The 25,167-nt window shown below is 39.6% G+C and overlaps 1 protein-coding gene across 7 annotated transcripts in view; it reads right to left on the bottom strand.

Annotated features, from left to right (window-relative positions):
* Positions 1–25,167, bottom strand: part of FLT1 (fms related receptor tyrosine kinase 1) — a 141,615-nt gene that overhangs the window by 81,288 nt on the left and 35,160 nt on the right. For all 7 annotated transcript variants that reach the window (XM_081860108.1, XM_081860106.1, XM_081860107.1 and 4 more), the window contains 7 exons: positions 18,351–18,447; positions 17,469–17,692; positions 11,807–11,931; positions 4,014–4,176; positions 3,786–3,922; positions 1,744–1,918; positions 1,422–1,539 (listed from right to left, as the gene is read on the bottom strand). In XM_081860108.1, the coding sequence (XP_081716234.1) occupies positions 1,422–1,539; positions 1,744–1,918; positions 3,786–3,922; positions 4,014–4,176; positions 11,807–11,931; positions 17,469–17,692; positions 18,351–18,358 (950 nt within the window). In that variant the 5' untranslated portion in view covers positions 18,359–18,447. The remainder of the gene's footprint in view (positions 1–1,421; positions 1,540–1,743; positions 1,919–3,785; positions 3,923–4,013; positions 4,177–11,806; positions 11,932–17,468; positions 17,693–18,350; positions 18,448–25,167) is intronic.

Consider the following 25,167-nt stretch of genomic DNA (forward strand, 5'->3'; position numbering starts at 1 on the left):
AAAAAAACCTCCAAAAATAAGTATTGTGAACTAGTACTCTACATGCATGTAAGGAATTGTCCTATTCAGCTTGTAACACAGCATTTAACAGTAATGAATTCAACCACAGCCGCTGACATTTACAATTATTTAAACAAGAACAAAGACGAAAATGAGATCAAAACTGATAACATTGTTTTCTATTAAAATTATACCAAAGCACGCCGTGAAAGACTTCTTAAGATAGTGTGCAGAAGTTGTATAAAACAAGTTTAGAAAGAATGGGTCACAAAAAATAATTATGTCATCTCTTAAAGCCAAACTAAATGTGACATTAAATGTGTGTTGCTATCTGCCTGTCCCTTGCCCCCTCCACAGTGAAATACCAGCCATTGTGGGGAGTGGTGGGATTGTGACAACTTTTATTATGAAGACAAACGGCCTTGCAATTAAAATGCTAATGGCAGGTGAAGGCCTCCAAGGTTGCTTTTCAGGTTAAGATGGGTGAATCCAACACAGGGTCTGCCAGAGATTCATTTGAATCCAAGCTTGAACCTTAAACATTGCACGTGTTTGACTCATGCACGACCGCGTAAACATGCAGCACCAGGAAATAATGAAATAAATTGATTTAAATTGCAAAAGGGGCAAAAATGACCCCCAAAGAGTGGGGAAACTGCAAAAAAGGCACAAAAAGAGTGGGGAAATGGCCAGCAAGCCAAGGAACCTTTGCAACTGCAATCCCATAAGCCTTTGCACCAAACTTTGAGTTCTGTGGATGGTTGGAGTTTGTAGTTTCCACATCATCCTCCAGCAATGAGGAAGACCTAGAGCCCCCACTGCCACCATTCATGCCAGTCTGGTAAATGCTGCTGGTTTTTTAAAGGGGTTTTTAAGGGTTTCCAAAGGTTTAGAAGGTGTTTGCAGGCTTTTTAGATTGTGTTCCCTACTATATGCAATTTCACACTTATGTGCAGTACCCGAGAACATAACCCCCACCTAAGTGGGGAGGTGCCTGTATATTATACTGAATGCCACAGGATTTACTTTTGAATAAGCACACTTAATACAGTAACTTCAGTAACTCCCTGCCTTTGCCCCAAGACAAATATGCACTGAGGTTGCCATATTTCAAAAAGCTTAAATATGTTGAGCTTTTTTTTGGGCCAAAGTTGTTGACATCAGCAATTTCTATCCAGACACTATTTCTGATGGCTGGCTGTGTCCGGGAAATATGGCAACCCTAAGTGAAATAAACATGGCTACTTTGTAAGCTTTGAAAATATGCATATTAACAGTAACAAATAATTTATTCCAAGTTCATTTCAGGGCATGTTTATTCATCTTTTTATTTGGAGGTGCAATGTATAATCCTGAGCAAGCATGTTATATTTCCAAATAAGTAGCTTCTTTCTGTATGCAGAAAAAAAGTGTAATCCTACCATACAACCTCTGGTGCAGGAAACGCTTTCACTTTCATAGAAAGTCGATAGGACTTCTTGCCAGATATAACGTCCAGTACATTTTTTCTTCTATATTTCAAACTGATGAATGGTTTATCTTAAAAAAATAAATCAAATAAAATTATGTGATTAAGATAGTGGTCTGGACAAGTATAACTGAAGCCACTTGATCACACAGATATAACACAAACTGGGACAGCAACCCTGGTCTTTTACACAAAAGTCACCCATGACTAAGTATTCAATTCATTGCCCTGGAATATGAATATCATACATTCTGCACAAACATAATGTTTCTTACCATAAATATGAACAGTTGTTTTAACTGATCTCACAGATAGGCCACTTGTCACATTGCAGGTATACTCTCCTTTATCAATATCACGGACTTTATCAACAACAATAATACTGTAGAATAAATTGGGTTCATCGTTCCTTGGTATAATGCTTTTAGTTATGGTTCCTCTTTTGCTTGCCTAGACAGGAGAAAAATGTTTACATGGAAAAAAGGTATTAACATACAACTTCTACCTCACAGGGTTGTGAGGGTAACATGGTGAAGGAGAGAGTCATCTATGCCACTTTGTGCTGCTTGGAGGAAAGGTGGGATATAAATATAATGATAAATAAATATAAAATAAAATAAGCTGCTGTTTGTGGTTTAATCAAGTAATGCAAATTTAACACTTTACAAAGCCCCATTGTGTTGTGTGTTTCACAATTTCAAACAGAGTCTACTTCGCTGCAGTTCAGAGGACCACACAACTACCGTATTTTTCTGTGTATAAGACTAGGTTTTTTTCCTTTAAAATAATGTAAAAAATTAGGGGGCATCTTATACACAGATACATCTCCCCCCATTTTCTTAAATCTGAGTCCCCAAAAATAGAGAGTGTCCTATACACAGGGGCATCTTATAGACAGAAAAATATGGTACTTCATATAGAAAATAAATTTCTGAAAGGGGCCCACATATCTATAAAAGAGAAAGATACTATATAGTATTTGTTATTGATGTCTAGCTATTAATTACACTAGTATTAACCTCATCTGATACACTAGCAACCAATTCCAATATTTGTAAATTTTAATAGCTGCTTCTCTCCGGGAATAACAGGAAACTGCAATGCTCACAAACAGCACAAAGAAGATGATGGACTCATAATCGGAGCATGGTGGTAAAGGATATAACAAAGGGTAGCAATCAGGGTGAGAGTTATTGGGAGTCAGCAGCCAGTATATTGGGTTTGACTGTGGCTATTCAGATCTTTGTGCAACCATGAAGCTCAATAAGTAAGGCTTGGATATTCTCTCTCAATCTAAAAAGAGAGGATGGATAGAGGAACATAAAATGAGATTGTGATTTATTTGAAACATATGAATTGGCACCACACACAGAGGATCACATTCTCGTACTGTGGGCATCAGGTGCTTTTGGCATTAGAGGCTAGTAACAACTTCCATCTAATTAAGAGACAATTTGACACTCTTTTCTTATGCTAAATAAATACTGTGGTAGGGAAGGTCCTGTTGGAAGTTAACTATGAACTGCTACCTTCCTCTAGCATAGGGGTAGCCAATGTGGTGTCCTTCAGATGTTGCTGGACTCACAATTCCGATCAGCCCCAGCCAACATGACCAATGGTTAGGGGAGATAGGAGTTGTGCTCCAACAATATCTGTAGATTCAGTGGCTACTAAAATAACTATCATGACTTTAATATTCTTGCACAGAAATTGGATGGGTGAGCAGTTCCCATGTGTTTTTCACCAATGGCAAAGCTTAGCAAGGTTTACTTTGGATTCCTGACAAATACTTTTAAGTGGCAGCTGTTTGTGTGCATGCTCCTGAAATGGTGAGGTGTTTAAGCTCACAACTGCTGTTTAAAAATAATTGTTCACATAAAAAGTGAGATCTTGGACATATGAATTGTAGTATTTTCTCTAAGGTTGAGTTGAAAAACTGTCTGTTACTTCAAGAAAGATGGCAAAAATGTTTTCTTTAAAAAGAATGCTCTTAGTTGGTAATGAGTACCAACATCATGAAATCTAATAAGTTTCATTCATTCATTCATCGGTTGTTATGAAATCAACACAAATGCATTGTGTAAAGCTTGCTTGGTCATTCGAGCAGGAAACTTTCTAGAAAAAGAGGTGCCAGAACTCCTCATGAACACCTCCTTCATTCTCTTAGAATGGCAATGGCACCCATCCAAGAGGTGCTGGGACATAGTTCCAGTGAGTTCCAGCTGAAAAAAGCCCTGATCACCCCAAGGGAATGTAAAATATGGGAAGTTCCTCTTTTTGTGGAATTACATTTTTAGAAAAGAGCAAGAGTACCCACCTCACCAGGATAACTCCATGTGATCTGCACTCTTGTGTTCCAGGCGGTAGTAATTGTACAGTTGAGGACAAGCTTGTCTCCTTTTAATAACTTGACTGGTCTTGAGGCATTTAACCGGACACTATGGATTTCATTGTCTACACAATACATCAAGAAAGAAAAGTGAATCCGATGATTAATTAATTAAATAACTGAAATTACTGACTGAGGAAACCAAAAGATACTTACTCATCCTGAATGTCAGGTATTTTGTGCTGTATTCATGGCCATTAATACTTGTTTCACAGCTGAGAAGGCCTATGAATTTATATGTTGCATTTGGTATGATAAAGCCCTTTGTACTATCCCAGATTATTGTCTTCCCATCAGGAATGATGTTAACTCCTGGCATCTAAAAATGAAATGAATTCATTACTTCTTTTTGTTGTTAGGTGCTTCCCCCCTGAAACTAATGAATGGTTAATTTATAAAAGGAATTTTAAAAGTTCCTGAACATAACTAAACACCTATATGAATATATTTACTCAAGGGGCTTCCAATAGCACTTTTGTCTCATAACATAAAAAAAATGGTGTAGAATGTGACTATTTCATGTTTTTCCCCCAAAATTTCATTATTCATAATTTTGCAATAGCAAATGGGATTGCTCAGGCTTTATTGCTATGCCACTGACTTCCTGTTGACCAATATGGTTCTGTCGGAAAATGTTCTTCATTTGCAGATGCATGATCATCACATACCAGAACACTATTTTTGCCTCTAAATTGGCAGTTAGGGGATTTTCTAATGTTGACAGCAGGCCATTCCAGACAAGAAACAAACCTCGTAGTATGGGAATTTGCAAACACACACACAAAAAGAGAGTGAGAGTGAGAGTGAGAGTGAGAGTGAGAGTGAGAGAGAGAGGGGGGGGGAGTTTGGATATGAAAACATTTAAAGAAGGAAATCCAGCCTATTATAATATATAGTGACATGTATATTTGTCAGGCATGTCTGTGACATCACAGCACAACTTAGAAGTCACAAATGAGCACGCGTGGCTTAGCATGCCCTAATGTTGCAAATTACAGGGGCTTCTCTATGTAGAGCTAACTACAGAGGTCGGTATCCAACATTGTGCCCTCCAGATATTGTGGACTACAACTCCCATCATCCTTAATGGTTGGTCAGCTAGGGCTGATGAAAGCTGTAGGCTGTAACACCTAGAGGGCAACACATTGGCTATCCCTGCTGTAGACTGTTATCATCTCATGGCTTTGACTAAGCCAGAAATGAAAGCATCATAGAATCATAGAGTTGGAAGGGTCCCCAAGGGAATCCAAATCAGGAATCTCAATGCATGGTTCCCTATCTAATTTGAAACCATACCAGACCCTGCTTGGCTTTGCAAACTAGCAGTTTTGTTGCTGCACCACTGAGCATGCTCATGCAAGATCTTAAGTTACCTAGGCATGGCGCTCAAGACTGTAACTAAGCACAGGAGACCAAAGTGAGGAAGCAAAAAGACACCATCAATTGTGCAGAAAGAGTATGCCAGCTTTCTACAAAACAAGTGAGGTGCTAGAGTGGGAGGGCATTGAGGTTGAGTGCCTTCTAGATGCCTCTCTGCCCAAGTGAGCACCTGCTGTGTGCATACCAGCTATGTATTGAGTCATGCCACCCACATGAGGAAGCAAGGCAGCAGCAGGAAAGGCTGTATGCCGGGCAAGCCACCTCTTGTGTAGTTTCTGCTGTAGAACCAAGGCAGCAGCAGAGGCTGCACACCAAGGCACCCATGGAGGTGAGTCACTTCTGGATCTCCAGGGCTCACACCATAAGAAATTTTATGCTCATAATGTTAATGAGGGGAAAAACTATGGTATCATTTTCAGCAACAGGAGCAGAAAGTGAGTTCAGTATGCTTATATCCAGTGTGCATGGGGTAAGGGGGCTAAAGATCTTTTTTACACTCCTACCTCCCCTTTCACCATAAATTTAAGAAATCTCTCCTCATGTATGGAAACTAAAGATTGATTGCTGCTATACACAGTACAAGGGAACCTATGACCCCCTTTTTAAAAGTCTAAAATCCATACACTACTGAAGCATAACAAAAATTTAAACATCAGATAGTATTCAGATACCTTACAGGTCATCAGTTTAGAAGGCACTGAAGTGATGGAACCTGTCTTTACATTGGCTCCTTTGACTATTGCTGTTTTAAAAGGAGGTAAAACATTATTTGTTTTATTTTATTTGTTTTATTTTATTTATTTCATAAAATTTATACACCACTTCAAAGTGCTTCACAAAAAGAATAAAACCATTATCAGGAAAAAACATTATCAGGAAAAACCATAAAAGCAACTATTTACTGTAAGTCATTCAAAACATAAAACCAACAATAAACTAACAACAGATTAAAGCATATAACTCCCATTCTACACATCTGGGTAGGCTTGTCTAAACAAGAATGTTCATGTCAATAGCCAGGGAGTTCCAGAATATAGGTGCTACCACACTAAAAGAACCCAATTATCTCGGGAGTGGAGGAGCAATTGGGCTATAATGAAGGGCAGTATACAAATTTAATTAATAATAATTATAATAGTGCAGCATCCAGCACTTAATCTGGTTGGGCAGCACCAGTTGTGGGTCAACTATGCTCCATGGTATGAAAAGAGGAGGATCTTAGCACCCATTGCCAGGGTAAAAATATATACACATAGGGGTGCTGGGACTGGTCACTGAGCTTGGAGCTTTTGATTTAGACACTTCTGAATCAAAACCTCGAAATCTGCACTGATTGTGACAGTGAAGACTGCTAAGTATACTATTTCTTCTTTCATAAATTCAGTGATCATGGATCACAAAGCTCAGAGCTGCAAAGCAAGTCACCTCCCTTCATTCTATGTTATTTCCCCAGACAGAAAAAAAGTTTTAATCGAATGAACAACAATCACAGCTAAGACTAAAGTGACACAGTGAAATATACTTCCTTATCTTTACAGCATCTCTGCTAAGAAGCCATAATCACAATTTAAATGATGGGAGGAGTGTGTCCTGTAGATACAAATACTTTCTGCCACTTTATAGCCTGCTGACTGACTTTCTAAAGTGTCTTGAATTCTAGAGAGCCTATTGTGCTTACTGTTGCCAGATATAAACATTTCCCTTTTGATCCTTCGACTGATTCATCATTGCATATACAGACAATGACAATAAGAGGCATGTACAGCCCACTGTTTCAGGATATTCTGTCGAAGATAAAGTTTCCACCAAAGTCATGAATGTCTGCAGGAGGATTGGGAGGCATTCATTTTATAGCGCAATTGTTAATGCTGACTTAGCACTGGTGGTAGATGCATTGGGAGGAAACGTTCCCTTTGATTTAATATGTACATCTTTAGGAACGCTGGATCCATGAAGCTCAACATTATCTACCCTGACTAGCAGCAGCTCTCCAGGGTTTCAGACAGGGGAGATTCCAAGCCCTATTGAAATATACTCAGAGTCGCAAAGTGATTTCATGCTCTTTATTCAGCTCATAGTGGTGAGGAGGAATGAATGAATGTCCCCTCAAAGTATCTGCTTTATATACATTATTTACACAATGGGCTGCACATGATTGGCTAATTCCAGGATTCTACTGTAGGCCAATCAGGTTGTGGATTCACTTCTATCTGGAGCATGATTGGGTGGTTCCTGCTAACCAATCATACTGCTGCATTGTTCTAGGACCAATCAGACTGCTGCATTCTGAATCCTATTGTTCTAGGACCAATCAGACTGCTGCCTTTTGGAGCCTATTGTTCTAGGACCAATCAGACTGCTGCAGTTTGGATCCTATTCAACTCAGTACATAACACCTATCTAGGCCCTTCTGCACACAAGGCCTTTCTGAGCCTAGACCCTTCTCTATACAAGGCAGATTCTCTGCCATTGAGATACAGCCCTTTCCCTTTATTTATCTAGCTGGGCTGGAGAACCTGTGGTGCTCCAGAGTTTGTTATATTCCAAACACCCACAATCTCTGACCACTGGCAAGGCTGGCTGGGGCCGATGGAAATTGAACTGGGATGCAAACAGGATTTTAAGGATCCAGTACAATGTATGTGGTTTGGTCCTTCTCTCTACCTGCAAAGGAGGATACCAATTTGCATAAAGTTTGTATGTGCTTTGTGCCACATGCAAATTTATGCAAATCTGCATTTTGAGGGGGCAGAAGTCACACACAAGTAACAAGATGCTTGAAAGACAGAAGGTGAACAGATGAAACATCACCATAACTGCATTTCCATATTAGGAAACGTTTAGCCTATTCAATTTCTGTCTGCCACATAACTGTTAAGACACAAGAACCATATTTCTCTTTCAATGTCAGTCCCAAATCGTGCAAAATTCTCAGGTTTCATGAGCTGCAAACCAGTTATGTTACTGCAGGTCTTTCCACCACCAGTGCAAGAATAGGAATGATATTTCAGATTGGGGGGTGGGCGGAGAGATTTACAGCAACTAAGATTCAGAAGAGATGCCCGTGCTTGGTTAAATTCAAGATTACATTGTTATATAGCACACAGCACATTCCTATTATAAGAACATTTGTTGTGGTTATTTATTTATACTTCATAACTATATCAATGTTATCAGCATTGGACAGTCTCCCTTTTCTTTTGTTTTCATGAGCAAAAAGGCTTTGAGTCTTTCACACAAATATACCTACTTAAATGTTTATCTCAGCAGCAAAAATCTACATCCCAAGTTGCTACCACAATCAACTTAACAGCCGTTACAGCTGTATTTCTCTAAAAAAGAACCAACACAAACTGGCTCACAACAATGGATTGCACTGCAGTTTAAATAATCCACACTCTCTCTACCACAGTCTTTACTTGCAACACAGATGGACTAATGAAGGACTTTATTTGCATTAAAAAAAATATTTTAATGTTTACATTCTCAGAAAAAATATTATGAGTTGTAGCCAATGCTCACTAGTAGACAGACAGAAATTAATAGGCAAGGCTAAGTTAGATACAACAATTTCAGTGGGTTTACTTGGAGTTTGTATGTACTTTGTTGGATACAACCCAACATTTTTTGCATGAAATGACTTATCTGCTAAGCAAAGGATTGTTGCTCAGACAACTAAGAGGAATTCATGCTCTTGGTAGCTGAGGTTTAGAGCTATCTTTGCTGCAACTTTTTGCTTTGTGTGGACATCACAGTTACACTAAAATCCTGCATTTCTCAATTGTTTTCTCTGGAAAACAACCACTTCCTTACCAGAGCAAAGCAAAGAATGGCATCAAAATAAACCAGGAAGTCCTTTTTCCATTGTCTAAATTGATAGAAAAAGTAGCCACATATGCACCAGAGAAATCCATGACTTCAGAATGGAAATTGTCTTAAGAAGGGACTTCCTGGTTTAGTATGAAACCATTTTTTGGTCTTCCACAGTGCATTTGTCAGCCTAGTTTTGCCAAAGCATTCCATCAATCACAACTGTGATTTCACACATTGGCTAAAAATACTGCAAGGTGGAAATAGGGTCATTTGTCATGAAGCAATCATTGTATGTGTGCACATTTTGCTTCATAATTATTGTTATATATTAGAGAATTAACTTTAAAAATAAATAAAGTTCATTATCTAAGAAAGTGGTTCACAATTAGGGGTCCAGGGACCCCTGAGGGTCTGCAGAAGTCCGCGGCCCCATCCCTTGCCTTCCCCAACTATATTCTTTTCATTTTTGCATGGTAATATCACAAATTTTATGGTCCATTTTGAAATCGCAATGCGATAACAATTTTGACGTGGCAATATGCAGGAATATATTGCTCCTCACGTGAGGGAGAGCATTGTGATTTATGTTGAAAACCAGATATCACTCAACCCTAATCTGTTTTTTAGTATACCTAAAATCCTTTGCTTATTAGGGGCTACCTCACATTTTGTTCAAAAAATTGCTTTGTGGAGGTAACTAAAAAGGTAAAGGTAAAGGTACCCCTGTCCGTATGGGCCAGTCGTGTCCGACTCTGGGGTTTCGCGCCCATCTCGCTTAAGAGGCCGGGGGCCAGCGTTGTCCAGAGACACTTCCGGGTCACGTGGCCAGCGTGACGAAGCTGCTCTGGCGAGCCTGCACACGGAAACGCCGTTTACCTTCCCGCTATAAAGCAGTACCTATTTATCTACTTGCACTTAGGACTGCTTTCAAACTGCTAGGTGGGCAGGAGCTGGGACCGAACGATGGGAGCTCACCCCACCGCGGGGATTCGAACCGCCGACCATACGATCAGCAAGTCCTAGGCGCTGAGGTTTTACCCACAGCGCCACCCGCGTTCCTGTGGAGGTAACTACCATAGAGTTATCAAAATTTTCAAAAGTAGGGGGTCCATGGCTTGGCTTTTGAAAAACGGGGTCCTCAGTAATTAGCTAATTGGAAACCACTGATCTAAGACCCACCCCCACTGAATCTGGATCCAGTACAGCAGTACCATCTGTATAAACACACTCTTTTTGTTGGAGGTTGAGTTCCAAAACATCTCAAGGGCTACAGCTTTGAAAGGATGCATGCAGGCCAGCTGAAATCACTGGGTAAACACTTCAGCACACTTAACATAATTTTAATAACTGAACCACCTATCTGTAAAGTAACCTCAATATATTTCATTGGCTTTTTGCTTGGTTTACTGAGTTGAAAAGCATTCAAACTTAATTACCATACAGCTATGGAAACCCCCCATATAGATATTTCTGTGTGGTAAGGTGGGAAGTGCAATTTTTTTTGTGACAAACTGAGAAGAAAATTTTTGAGGAGGGAGGGAGGGTTTAATGTGGGTATGTAAAATCAACAAAAAGAAAGTTATTGGTTGAAAATTGTTAGCTAATGTGTCATGAGGTAAATACGAAGCTGCAGTTGATCCAAAAGTGGTCAGAATAAAAAGAGCAAGCTTATCCTGTTATTCGAAACAAGTGCACAAAGCTTTTAAAAAATATTTTGTCAAATAGCTTAAGAAACTCCCATGCTCTGCTCTGTGCATTCACAGTTTCACTTGCTGGACCACAAACAACTTGCTAGACTACAAAGAACAGTATGAGAAGTATGTAATTTCTTAGGCATGTCTTCAGAAACTCTCTAGAACACGGCAAATATAAAAATAGCTCTCAGATGTTGAGACTTGTGGTTGTGGGTAGTAGGTGTGATTGTATGTTGTTCAACAGTGGATGTGTTTGGAGGAAAAATAAAATACACTTTTAAAAACTTTGTTGTATATCCAGACTGATGGCTCCATCAGAAGTGAGGGACTGAAGTACAGACAGTGGGAGGATGGAGAAGTCATGGGTGCTAGAGAGCGTTCAGTCATAGAATGAAGTGGAAGCAGATGGAGCTGTGTCATGAAGTTACTTCAGCAGAAGGCTGACAGGAAAGATGAATGTTAAGCCCAGACGACAAGATAACTTGCTTTTGTTTAGTGTAATAAGAGTTCAAATTGATTCCAGTGCATTTGCATTTGATTATTTTCCCCCAGGTCATCTGTTAGAACTATATTCTGTAAACTGTTGCAGTTGGATTATTGTGAAACAAATGGACTCTGCCTCTGGCTGAATGGCTGTTGTTCATTTATTTCCTCCTCTAGAGGGTTGTGGCAATTGAAAACACCCCATGAAATATCACCACAGAAATTGGTTATTGCTCGCCTCTTTTTGATGCCTTAATAAACTTTCTGCTGTCCTCCTTGACTCAAGGAGGACAGCAGAAAGTTGTATTAAGGCATCTACATTCTGCACAGCCAATTATTTTGCTTCAATTTGACACTAGTTCTTTCAATGGAGGTAGAAACATTCACTATACTTGTATAAATAAAAACATTACTAAGCTGCATAAATTGGCCTTCCGCAGTCTAGTCCCCTCCTTATGCTTTGACATTATGCTATGTAGTCCAAAATATGTGGAGGGCACCAGGTTGGAGAAAGTTAGCATAAACACTGTATAACAGATGTAGGAAGCAATCCAGTTTTACTTAGCAAAATCCAAATACCATTTTTAATGTAACAGGAATATCTGGTACTGTAACTCTGCATGGGATGATAAGTTCTTCTCCATAAAAAACGCGTATCATATCTGGCAGATCTCTGTTGAGCTTTACAAACGGACTGTGTGTGTCTGCAAAAAGAATAACAGAAAAATTAAGTCACAACAAATGACTTCAGTACACAAATGCAAACAAGACCATTATCCAGTAGAGAGTCATGGACACTTACACCCATTGAATTGTGGTTCATGTTGTTAAATCAGTATGGGACATATCTGCTAGCCAGAAAAATGGGCTGGCTTGAGGAATTTAGGTCAGTGTGTGAAACTGTGTAGCTGGAGCTATGCACAGACCTGAACAAGCCACATATTCAGTGGGAAGTGTTTAATGGTTGCAAACTCTTCACCACACAAGGTCACAATTTTGCACATTCCCTCCCCCACCCCCACATCTGAGCAACAATGTTCATAACTAGGACTCATTTCAATATATTGAAGCCTTACAGCCAAAGGTTTTGAAATCCACCATATGCATCTCTACTTAATTTATTTCATTGAGTTTATCTACTTTGGGAACTATATTTGCAAAACTATATTTTTCTGAAAATCTGTTCTGTGCTTTGATATCCTATTCATCTATCTTCTGCCATATAAAGTATCTCACAATGAAATCATGTAATTGTATTATGTCTTTGAGGTTTAAAGCTACTGATTTTATTTCTATTTCTATGTCCATTTGTTTCTAATGTTTTATTTTATCAGTATTGTTAATGAGTATTTTCTATTGTTTTATGTAAACCACTTAGAAGTTTTGCTGACTTCAGTGGGGCTTACTCCCAGGTTAGTGGGTATAGGATTGCAGCCTTAGGTTGCTAATTGCTCTGCAGCTATTGTGACTGCCAAGGACTTCTTTGTTTGTTTGTTTTAAGAAGCAGGAGGACAAAAAAATTGCCTAAGTATCAAAACAGACTAACAACATTTCCTTTGCAATATGATCCAAGGAAAGATGAAAAGTTATCCTGCTTCTACAGTTGTAAAAGAAACACTTTTTTTTTCTGTGCAGGGGCTACAGTTATAAAGGGGGGTCACCAGCTCTTCATATTGCCGGTGAAATGCTACTTGTTACTACTCCCTTGAGACTCATTCATCCTTGTCACAAAATTAAAAGCTATTCTCCAAAACCAGCAAACTTTGCAGAGCAGTTTCCTGTATGTATAACCTGCAGGCCATTTTAAGTATGAGGAAGAGCTGCCCTAAAGATTGACCGTAGTGTCTGCAGACACAGTGTCACCACTGGCTGATGCCAATAATGTACTAGTGGGGGCAGGGGAGTCATCTTGAGCCTTGCATCCCTTTTAAAGAGAGTGACAGGAAACCTGTACAATATGTAAAGAACATTCTAACTTTAACGGATACATTCATGTCACCAGTTCCACACTTGAGGTGACAGTCACAGGCCACTGAATGGCATTGTCTTTCTCCGACAATACTAATAACTGTATATATTCAAAAGTAATTTTTCCTTCCGCTTACAAGTCACAGCTACACATTTAAACACAAACAACCTTCCAGATAATCCCATGTTAATATATCTGTAGCCTTCTTTATTACCAAATAAAATTAAAAATAACAGAGTACTGTACTCAAAAACTTTGAGGGGAAGAAGAGCAGAGGCAATGTTGAAGGGATGCAACACATTTTTCTTTTCTTTTTTTCTTCTGGATTTTTTAAAAATTCCAATAGGAGTGAAATAAATGACACCAGCTCCAGATCTGGCAAACTTTGCTACCAGTTCTGGAGTCAGATCATGGGATGGGTGTGCTTTGAATCCTGTAGACCTCCAGCCTTTGCCTACATACCTCCACCATGCATTGATTTTGCCCTCTCCAGAGCTCTGACACTGGGCAGGCATGGGCTGTGGACCTTTCTATACTCTCACAGAAGAGGCATACAAGGTCAGAACTCCCTCTCCAAGGGCAGGCCCCTCTCTCCACCCTTGGACAGGCAGATCCAAAGAATCCTTTGGCCCTTGAGACAACCTCCCAAGAACCCTAAGTTTGCAGACCGTTTATTAATTTTGTGTGCTTTTTAGTACAGATAAATCACTTTCCCTCTGTTGCTCACAGGTTACTGACCCTCCCACTTCCCAGGTGAGTAAAAAAATGGGCAAAAAAAATGAGAGGCACAAATACAAGATGGGTGACACCTGGCTTGAGAGCAGTACATGTGAAAAGGATCTAGGAGTCTTGGTTGACCGCAAACTTGACATGAGCCAACAGTGTGACGCGGCAGCTAAAAAAGCCAATGCAATTCTGGGCTGCATCAATAGGAGTATAGCATCTAGATCAAGGGAAGTAATAGTGCCACTGTATTCTGCTCTGGTCAGACCTCACCTGGAGTACTGTGTCCAGTTCTGGGCACCACAGTTCAAGAAGCACACTGACAAACTGGAATGTGTCCAGAAGAGGGCAACCAAAATGGTCAAAGGCCTGGAAACAATGCCTTATGAGGAACGGCTAAAGGAGCTGGGCATGTTTAGCCTGGAGAAGAGGAGGTTAAGGGGTGATATGATAGCCATGTTCAAATATATAAAAGGATGTCACATAGAGGAGGGAGAAAGGTTGTTTTCTGCTGCTCCAGAGCAGCGGACACGGAGCAATGGTTCCAAACTACAAGAAAAAAGATTCCACCTAAACATTAGGAAGAACTTCCTGACAGTAAGAGCTGTTCGACAGTGGAATTTGCTGCCAAGGAGTGTGGTGGAGTCTCCTTCTTTGGAGGTCTTTAAGCAGAGGCTTGACAACCATATGTCAGGAGTGCTCTGATGGTGTTTCCTGCTTGGCAGGGGGTTGGACTCGATGGCCCTTGTGGTCTCTTCCAACTCTATGATTCTATGATTCTATGATTCTATGAGTAAATTAGTATATGTTGTTCACTAAATCAGTGGTAGGAGAAGGAGCAAAGAGGCAAAAAACTGAACTGTAAGAAACTGGAGATAAAAAGAAAGTAAGATAGGGAGCATTTTGATGGATAATAGATCTTCCAATTAAGTAACTATTAGATTTTCAGGCTCTAGGCAGAGGATTGTCATAGTCCCTATCATAAACTTTCAGGTATATCAGCCAATTCAGCACTCTTCTTTACATCATTAGGGAGTTCCACTCTTGTTGTGAGCCCAGGGCCCTGTTTGCAGCCTAAAGCCTTCCAAATGTTTTCCTACCTTTGATTAAAAGGAATATGCATCACATTTTCTAGGACAGCATCTTCTTAATTATTTGTCTGAAGGCTTTTCATAACCTTTATTTAATTTCACTTTCCTTTCCATCTTAAAACATGGCTATAAGGGATATAATATATTAACCCCAGGGGTAAATTATTTCATTTAGAAGAAGATAGAACTCAAACTTGTATAGAAAAGAGAGGAAATTCTCAATGTTCGAACTTGGATGTTACAATTAAGAACTCTGCCTCCTATATAATATTAACTAAAGAGTTTTATTTTATATATATTAAGGTAAACAGTTATTGTACTGTATGCAAGAGGGAGGGATGTGGTTAAGTGCATCTATGGCATTAATTAAGCTAAGTCTGTGATATTTTGAAAGGGAAGTGTGGTAAACTGAACAAGTACAGATGAGTTTAGATAAGTATCCTTTGGCACTTTGAGGATGATTGGCTTTCCTGAGCCTTGCCATTCACAGGATGACTGTTGAACTTGTGTGCAGGATACAGTGCACCTTTGAGGCTAACCTGCCTTACCTTACCAGAGTTGTGGGACACGAGGAAGAGGGGGCTCAGGAAGGCCGACCTATTCACCTGAATGGGTGCGATTCAAGGAAAAGGGTAATGACTACTTATGCCCCTCCCACTGAGGAAAGGTGGCTCACCCAATTCAAGTAATCCTATGAGTTAAGATTTAGTATCCTAAACCTAGCCTTTAAAAGTTAGTTTCAAGCCACCATAATGAAATGAATGAAATGAAATGTGGCCCTAGTTGAAACCCATTTATCTGGAGTCTTGTCTCATTATTTCTAATTGTAAAACTGCTTGTAAAATACAGCTGTGTCCTCAGGCCATGCAAACTTTTATAACAAAGATTTCAAAGTGGATTTGGTTCACATGAAAGGTGCAAAATTAATATTCCGTTTTAAAGTCTTTATTAATCAGATGGGCATGCTGTAGGCAGTCAATAATCTTTATTTTATGTTACTCATTAATCAAATATTAATATTCATTTTTATTAAGATGCTGGGGGAGAGGACACCCCCAAAATATGTATGAGAGAAATATGCAAGTTAATTTATGAAATGTAGCCAACATCCATGATTCTTAAATGGTACGCTATCATCCATGGAAAGAGAAATACATGAACACCCTCTTAAGCACCCTGTGAAAGATCACATATTTCTCTTTCCCACTGGTGACAGTAGGAAAACCAAGCAGTCACAATAATCAGGATTGTGGCCAAGCACTATAACAGGTTAATGGATGTGACTCAAGCACTAACCTGATAGTAAAAAATTAATTTCCTAAAAGTCAATTACATTGTTCTTTGACATTCCAGTGCTTTTTCTGGCAATGGGGTGGCATTTCACACCTTTTGCCTAAAAACGCACACACCTAGCAACAATAAGGATATTACTCAATATATATATTTGATACTGTAAGATATGGTTCATGCCATATTCTAATCATTTAATAGACACATTTCTGGTCCGCTTCCTTTCCGATAAAGCATGCAAAATTCCACATGCCCCAAGTCTTTCCTGTTCTTTGTTTTTTCTTAGGCTGGTAGATAAAATGTTAACTCTATTTTCCATTTTGAATTGCATTCCCATGGTAGCCAAACTACATTTGACATAGGAGATCTGTGACTGAATCTTCCAATGCCTTTTTCAAATCTGGAAACATCTGAAGGGGATCCAACTTGGTCTGGGGGCAGTGGCATTGTGGAAGATGATATAGAACCCTTTCACCCACACATACACATTCATTTCAAGTCTGTTCTAGAACAGGGGTGGCTAACCTTTTGCAGGCCAAGCACTACACTGATCCATGGCTAACTCTCCAACAGTCACATGTCAAAGTGGGTATAAACAAAATGTATAAGTGGGTGTGGTGAAGGTGTAAAGTAGGCATGGCAAATTTTATTTTGAAAAGGAGAAATAGGGGTGGGCAGAGGGGAATAAAAATCACAGCATATCATAGGATCACACCACAGGGCCCACAGGAGTGTCCAATTCCCAACCCCCTTTATTTAAAATTGGTAAAAAATTGTGTAGTACACAAAAGGCTGAGGCATCAAGGCATGACAGTGGAGGACCCATTGGATCAGTGAATATACATAGAAATAGAAAGAGAGTCTTTGTGGGTCACAAAAAAACTTTTTGTTGGGCAGCCCACAGGTCAACCACCCGTTCAAAAAGCAAATAAAACCAGAAAAGGCTGGAAATCCGATTATAAATCTCCTGGTTCATGTCTGTTTTGGCCCCACAACTTCAAACACATTGCAACACAACAACCCCAAGTGGTTTCAATGTACCCAGATGTTCCATTGATGATAACATGCTCATTTAGATGTAGATCCCTTTGCTTAAGTAATAATGCAAATTTAACATTTCAGAGAAGTATTTTTTTTAATAAGAAGGAAAAGATAATTGGGATCTTACCATTAATAAATACATATATTGTTGATACTGTCTTCTTCTTCACCGCACTTGAAGATGTATACTTGCAGCTATAATATCCTGTGTCACTTGCTTGAGCTTTGTTCAAAGTCAGGCTACTACAGAACTGTTTGCTGTTCCTTCCACAACTATATGGAATTATATTCAGTCGTTCGCTGTCCTTGCTTAGACTTTCAGGCAGAGACCATGAATGAGCCACTTCCCCACTGCAAATGCAGATAAGAAAGCAAAAGCATAAACAAACAAAACAATTATGTTTGGCTACCACTATATGGCACCAATTCCCAAGCCTTAATCATATGGCACCTAGTAATTTCTGGTGCTCCCCTTAATATTGTTTTCTAAAAGCGACATCATAAATAAAAACAAAAGAAAATGAAGAACTATTAAATAGCCGCTTTCCATGCAGAAGACGCCAGGTTCAATCCCCAGCATCTCCAGCTAAGACTGGGAGAGGCCTCTGTTGGAAATCTTGGAATCATAGAATTGTACAGTTGGAAAAGTCTCTGAGGGTCATTTAGTCCAACTCCCTGCAATACAGGAATCTCAACACTCAGTCCCCCATTCAATTTGAAAAGAACCACTGAAAATCAGTGCAGAGCCAGGCATAGGCAAACTCAGCCCTCCAGATGTTCTGGGACTACAATTCCCATCATCTCTGTCCACTGGCCCCATTAGCTAGGGATCATGCCTGGTGCAGACAATACTGAGCTAAATAGACCAATGAGTCTGACTCGGTATAAGGAAGCTTTCCATATTTCTTCCAACAATAATTCCTTCTTGCAACCAACTAGAAAAACAAACTAGAAAGAAAACCTATTAACCACAGACCAAATTCATAAAAGGTGCACCCTGGATGATTACCTGCACATGATGCTTAAAGTATCTCCTTCTTGTATGACATGCTGTGTTCCTGTTATATTTAGCTTTGGACCTTTCCAACTGGACCCCAAACTAGAGCCTAGAAAACAAGGAAAATCCAGATTATTAAAACTGGTGGAAAAACTGATGGGCTTTGTATCTATTCAAATCAATATGTTTTTATCTAAAAGGGCTTAAGTGTTTTCACACAGAGCCAAATTAGCTGGGATGCCATACATGCAATTGCTTGAATGACTTTGTAAAAGTAAACTGCAGGCACAATGGATCTGGACCTGCAAATTAGTAGCAATCAGCCACCTGATTAGCTATATTGTATATTCACCTGATATTCTATTGTTCTGATCAGTTGAAAGGATGTGGCAAAATCTGCCTCATTATGTGGTCAAATGTTACAGATTACTGTTAACTGTAATCTATATTTCAGTAAATTTACAATTTTTTGGCATGGTAATGACCATCTCTGTTCACCTAGAATTTATTTATTTCTTCATAACAAAAATATACCACCTTTATCTTCCAAGGGTCTAAGGTGGTGTACATGGTTCATGAGATAATACTATGCAGATTAATGTCAAAACATAAACATTCATTCAGGCACAATACCTCAAGCAGCCACAGGTGAGAACTAGGACCTAGAAGTGAGAAGTAAATGCAAGGTGGGGACAGGGGGACAAAGTACCCTCGAAGGAACTTGTGTCCCGCACCAGAGGCTCTACCCTCCTCTAACACCCCATACACTATGTATCTATATCTATATTCACTCTGGTAAATACAATGCCATTATTGACAATACTTTTAAGTGCTCTCTTAAGCAACTTTCTTTTTAAGAGGGAGCTTGTGGAGCAAACTTGTCAGTCATACTAACTCAACATTCATTATTTCATTATATTCTACATTCAGATTTATAAATCCACATGATAATCAAACTAATTTATTATGTATAGTAACTTGCAAAGTTACTCATTCAGTATGCAGCAGATATACATTTTTATTTTATGAGACATGAAAAAAAATAAAGTCGTGAAACTCTCAGATGTTAAGACAGCTTTGAAGAATATGTCAGACTGAAATGCACATGGGACAAAATCCTTAAGTTATTCAGTGTAGGGCTTGATGTCCACTACAATCAATACAGTGTTTAGATTAATTTTACACAGCTTATAATCAGGCTGCTTATGGTTTAACCTGAATGTTTGCGTCAATAATGACTGCAGGAATTCACCCAAGAACAGCCTATCACTCTCAAACAATAGGTAATGGGGTTAATCTTCCTATGAAGGCAGAATCAGTGAGGTATCAAGAGAAGCAGCAGAAGGGTTGGAACGGAGCAGGGTAGGGATGGGACATGGAAAAGAGAAAAGCAATAAGATAACATGTTGAGTACAAAAGATGCTTCCCCTTCTGCTCACTAATCATTCTTAGACCTGGTTGGCAAGGAAAGCTAAACCATAGCTTAGCTATGTTCAAGCGTCAGGATCAAGCTATTCCTCTCTTCTTTTCTTCTTCAGCACGACCACAGGAGAATAGAAATATAATGCCATTGTTGACAAATAACTCTTAAGCACTTCTCTAAAGCACTTTAATCCCATTTAATTTATTCCTTAGCCACGTGTTCCAGGAGCGTAAAGGCTGGGTTGCAAGTTCCTCCACCCCCCACCCCCCGGCTTCTAAAGCAACTGGATGATATGCAATACAGTCCACAAGAGGGAGAGCATCTAGCTGGCCAATATCAGGCTGGCAGCACTGGGTTTGAGACTACAGTATTACAAAGCTCCTCTGGAGAAACCCCTTCTCGGTTTCACAACAGCAACTAAGTCCTAAGGCAAAGTCCTAAGGCAAAATCAGAAGACTGAATCCGTGCCTTCTGCAAGTGATTCTCCCCCTTGCAGGCTGAGCTCAAGTTGCAGTACGGTAGGAGCACAACTATATCCAGTTAAGCTGATTGAGCACAGCCGCTATGGTTTGCAATGCAGATGTACCAGCATTACGACAGAGGCAGATTTAGGGGAACATGACCTGTTCGGTTGCACTGGGTGCAAAGCCTTGGGGAGACACAGGAGCTGACACAACTATGATGTAGAACGGAAGCCAAGAGCTGGGGGGGGGGGCAAATTTTGAGATCCCAAGGTCTGCCACTGATAAGGAAGGAGATTGTGTGTAAAAGTGTGTGAGAGGAGAAGGGCTTAGGGTACAGTCTTTAGGACAGGAATAGAAGCAGGCAAAGGTGATATGAAGTTGGGTGTGTAAGAAGGAGGAAGGGGGAGTTGTATGCTTGACAGTGAGAAGGACCTGAGAATGATATGGAAGTGCCAGAGAGATGGGGCTGGAAAAAGAGCACAGAGTGTGGGTGGAATATAGCAAACGAACAAGGCAAATGCTCATTTGAATATTTTTATTTATTTAATTTATTCCATTTATAAATCACTTCCTATAAAACTTCTGTAAACGATTAACAATAGTACAATATCCTGACATGTGTTTAAAGCTGTCCGGCATAATTTTGCCACAGTGTTGACAAAAGTGTTCACTTTTTAATTTAATTTAAATTTTAATTTAATTTAATGTTGTTGTTGTTGTGATTAAAAGAAAATATGACAGGAAAGAAGGGCCAATGGAACTGTGTGTGCTTTAGATAAATAGCAGATTTGGGTTCCTGTGTAATGAAGGCAAAGCAGCTTCTAAAAGGGGAGGTGCCTTTCTGTAAATTGTGTTTGTGAGCCATAGCACAATCTTCCCAGGTATCTGAATGTGAGTTAATTATTCAGCCAAGGCTAAATAGTTTTTCCTTGGCAGATCTCTTTTGCATGGAGCAGCACACACCAATGGCTAAGTGCCATTGATTTTCCCCATCCAATGGGTCAAGGCATTTTAAAGTTACTTTTACATCTTTGACTAACTAGAGCAAGATCCTTTGAAATTTGACATACACATTACTACCACCATGGTCACTTCCAGATAACTTCTTTATTGATCATTCATTCTGATTTGTTTGCCCAAGTTTGCAGGGAGGTTAAACAAGGCCATTTGTTTACTGAGCATTCACTTGGATTTGTTGGGAGGAAAATTATACAATGTTGCAATTGTTATCCCACACATTCAGAGGTATTTCCCCATCACTTTCCTTATCACAAAAGGTCTGAGAAGCGAGTTTGTTGCACAAGAAAATCAAATCAACTTTAACTGCACAACCTGAATCAGCATGACTGAATCCCATCCCCAAACACTGAAAGTCTGGAGGTGCCCATGTCCTTTAAAAACAGAGTCAAACACCTGTATACACAGACACAGAAAGATATAGCCACACATATTTTAAATTATTTACACCTGAAGCCTGTTCAATAAAGCTTACTTCCATACAGTAGCAAGGGGCAGCTGTGTGCACCTGACCTGGCAGCAGAGTCAGAATAATAGCTTGAATTCACACACTTTAGTCTGAACATGGATGTTAAAATAAAACCTAATAAAAGTTAAGTAGTTGCTTAAGTAGTTGCTTATTAAGTAGTTGCTTCCTTTTAGTTACTGTTCAGTAACAGTAGCTAAAAAGTAAATTTGGAAATAAATACACCTGCTGGCTGATTGTGATGAATTTTGCTACAATATATCAATTCAAGAAAGCCCTTAAAATGGGCTTTGATTCATTCTTAATTAATACAGAATTGACTTTAAAACATATACAAGCGTTCTCAACACATTAGAGGTTGAATTCAGCCTGAAACACTTCAGAGAGCTGTAGCTGCTTCCCCACCCCTTACACTTATACAGAGTCAACACTCAAATATACTGTATTTTATATCTGCATTAATTAGTGATCATGATCTTTCACTGAAGCTATCCACTCATTATCATTGGGAAACTAGGGGAAGGGGCTTTGTAGCATTGATTTATTCTATCACAATTCACTGACATAGACAATAGGTGGGAAGGGACTAACAAGTACAGTATGATCAAAACTTAGTACCAACTAGGAGAAAAGGCTGTAGATTGTAGTCTCCAACCATGTAGTAAACAAAGCATTGTAAACAAAGCACTACCATCCCGTTTCCCCAGGTTGGTAGACGGTTTCCAAAGAATGAATAACTCCCAGCTTCAGTGGTGCCATCAGAACAAAACTTGGGGGCAGAGGTCTAGGACCCTACTCAGGAGGGCCCCCAAATGCCACAAGGCTGGTTTAACACCTTTTGAAGTAAGTAAAGTTATACACATTACCATATAAATAGGCTTCCTAAATGACATACAAAGTTTAAAATCACACAACTGCACCACTGCTTAGCTTGCCTCGTGGTTGGACCTACAAAAAGACCAGTGTCTTGTGGCAGTTAAAAGTTTCTTGGTGTGCTTAGAATTCACACTGTAACCACACAACAAACAACAACTCATTTCTACCTAGGAGGATTACCATATTTTGCTTATTTCTTAATAATCTGAAAAGATGGGTACATAACTATATTGAAGCCACAGACTTCTGGATCTTCACTTAATTGATGCACCATGTTACTGCCTCAGGCAACTATTCATATCTCCATAGGGAAGCCCAGGTCAATTTTTTAAAACCATTTAGAACAGACACCCCATTAATACACTGAGTAACCTTTACTGAAGTCATTAATAAGAATAATGTATTTATCTTTTCAAACTGCAGTAGACACAGAGCTTAAAACCTAATGAACATTTATTCAGTGGGCAATGAAGATCTCTATTACAAATCATTTCCACGAAGTTTTTAAGGCTCATTAAACATGCCTTACATTATTTTTTTACGATTACCTGCTAGCCAAAGTGAGCAATTCAATCAAACCAGCGCTACTGGAGTATATATTGTATACATTAAGAAATGCTTCTTACACAGGTAGGAGGGTGATCAACATTTCTTAATAGGAATCTCTAATTTCCACCATTCTAAGTTTTTTTCTCGCAACAAGGCTCATTTATTTTAAGTATCAGGATGAGAACTAGTATACAGAAGTCAGTGGGTGTATACAGGAATGCTCAAAAGGTAATAAACATCCCACTGAATGGCTTAATATTATGCAGTTAGTTGCATTCTTAGCTGCTGTGATTTGCTTTTGCTGAATGGTAAGCTCACCCAGCGAAGCTTGGAGAGAAAGGGGAGAGGTGGATGGCAGGACTGCAACCTGGTTAAATAAAATGCAATCGATTAATCATATGAAGTTCTGCAGATGATTTGAAAAAAATCTGTTGATTAAATCAGAGCCAGCCCAAAACACTTTGGCACCTTAGATGAGCCACAAAATGGCTCCCCTTTCCTCACTAGGGAAGAGTGAAGATTGACAACAGGAACAAAGGGGCAATAAAAATCTGCACTGGGATCTGCTGCTCCTGTGGATCCTGTCACCCAAGGCAGTCACCTCATGAGTGAGATTACAATCTCAGGAGTGAGATTACAATGCTGGGGAACTGTGTTTGTGGTGATGGTATGAATGCAGCTCATAAACACATATCCAAAGTGATGGGCAAGTATTTTGTCATTTTGCTATTTTACATTGTTTTAACTGGTTTATTATGCTTTTATTGTTTATTTATTATTAATATGCCAACAGGCTGTATATAAATAATAATAGAAATGATGCACGTATAGTCTATAATCTGGCACAGTGCTTCCTTTTAAGGAGAAATCCAAAATTCAAAATCAGTTGGAGGTTTGGAATCTTCAGCTGAAGTCTTTCGTCCCAGCTCAGCCACAGATATACTGTGTAAATCTTCCATCACAACTCAGCTGAGGCAGGGTAAGTCCCATAAAAGGTGTTACGTACTGAGTTGAATAGGATCCAAAAGGCAGCAGTCTGATTGGTCCTAGAACAATAGGGTCCAGAATGCAGCAGTCTGATTGGTCCACAGGAGCCACGCAATCCAGCTCCAGGTGGAAGTGAATCCGTAACCTGATTGGCCTACAGGTGAATCCCGGAAGCAGCCAATCACGTGGGGCCCATTCTGTAATTAATGTATATAAAGCAGACATTCTGGGGGAACTTCCATTCCTCCTCACCACTATGAGCTGAATAAAGAGCATGAAATCCACTTTCGACTCCGAGTATATTTCACTGGCGACAAGGATGGGATCCCGCTGAGCTGACCGCCACACACAGCACCACAACACTGCCACCTGCCGCACCGCTGCCTCGCACCGTGTATCCAGGCTTCAGCTCCGGGCCCCAAGGAGCTCAGAATGGCAACCGACAGCAGCGTCTCACTCGACTCCGAGTATATTTCAAAGGGGATGTTCTGGGGTGTGTGGTGGGGATGTGATAGGGCAGGAGGAGATATACCCAATTCCAAACTCCTTTCAGCTCAGTCATGTGATCTAGCAACCCAGCAAAAGTTATATTGGCAAAATGGGAGTTTGGAATAGGGGTAAATTGCACTGGCAGTACTTACCCTGACGTAAATTATGCTGGCTTCCTATTTTATGGATTATTCTGTTAAGCTCATCTGAGTGCAGTTCAAGCAACAGCTGAGAAATGGCTCCATGAAAACATAGGGCATAATTACACTATAACTCTGTCAAATTTATATCACTTCAATTGGCATGGCTTCACTTCCCCCAAAGAATCCTAGGAATTATTAAAAATATAGGAAGCTTAAGGAGGCTGCTTTATTGGTACAAATAACTCAGTACTGTCAGTGGTTCCCAAACTTTTTCTCTCTCCCATGGATCACTTGAACGTTTCTGATTTTTTGCCCTGCTGTAGCAATTGTAAGGCACTGTACTAGATCATGAATGATTTTAAATTGTATTTTTACAGACATGATGCAGACCACTTGAATGAAGTTTGTGGTCCAT

Source organism: Podarcis erhardii (genome assembly GCF_964252035.2).
Source record: "Podarcis erhardii genome assembly, chromosome: 4".
Lineage (NCBI taxonomy): Eukaryota > Metazoa > Chordata > Lepidosauria > Squamata > Lacertidae > Podarcis > Podarcis erhardii.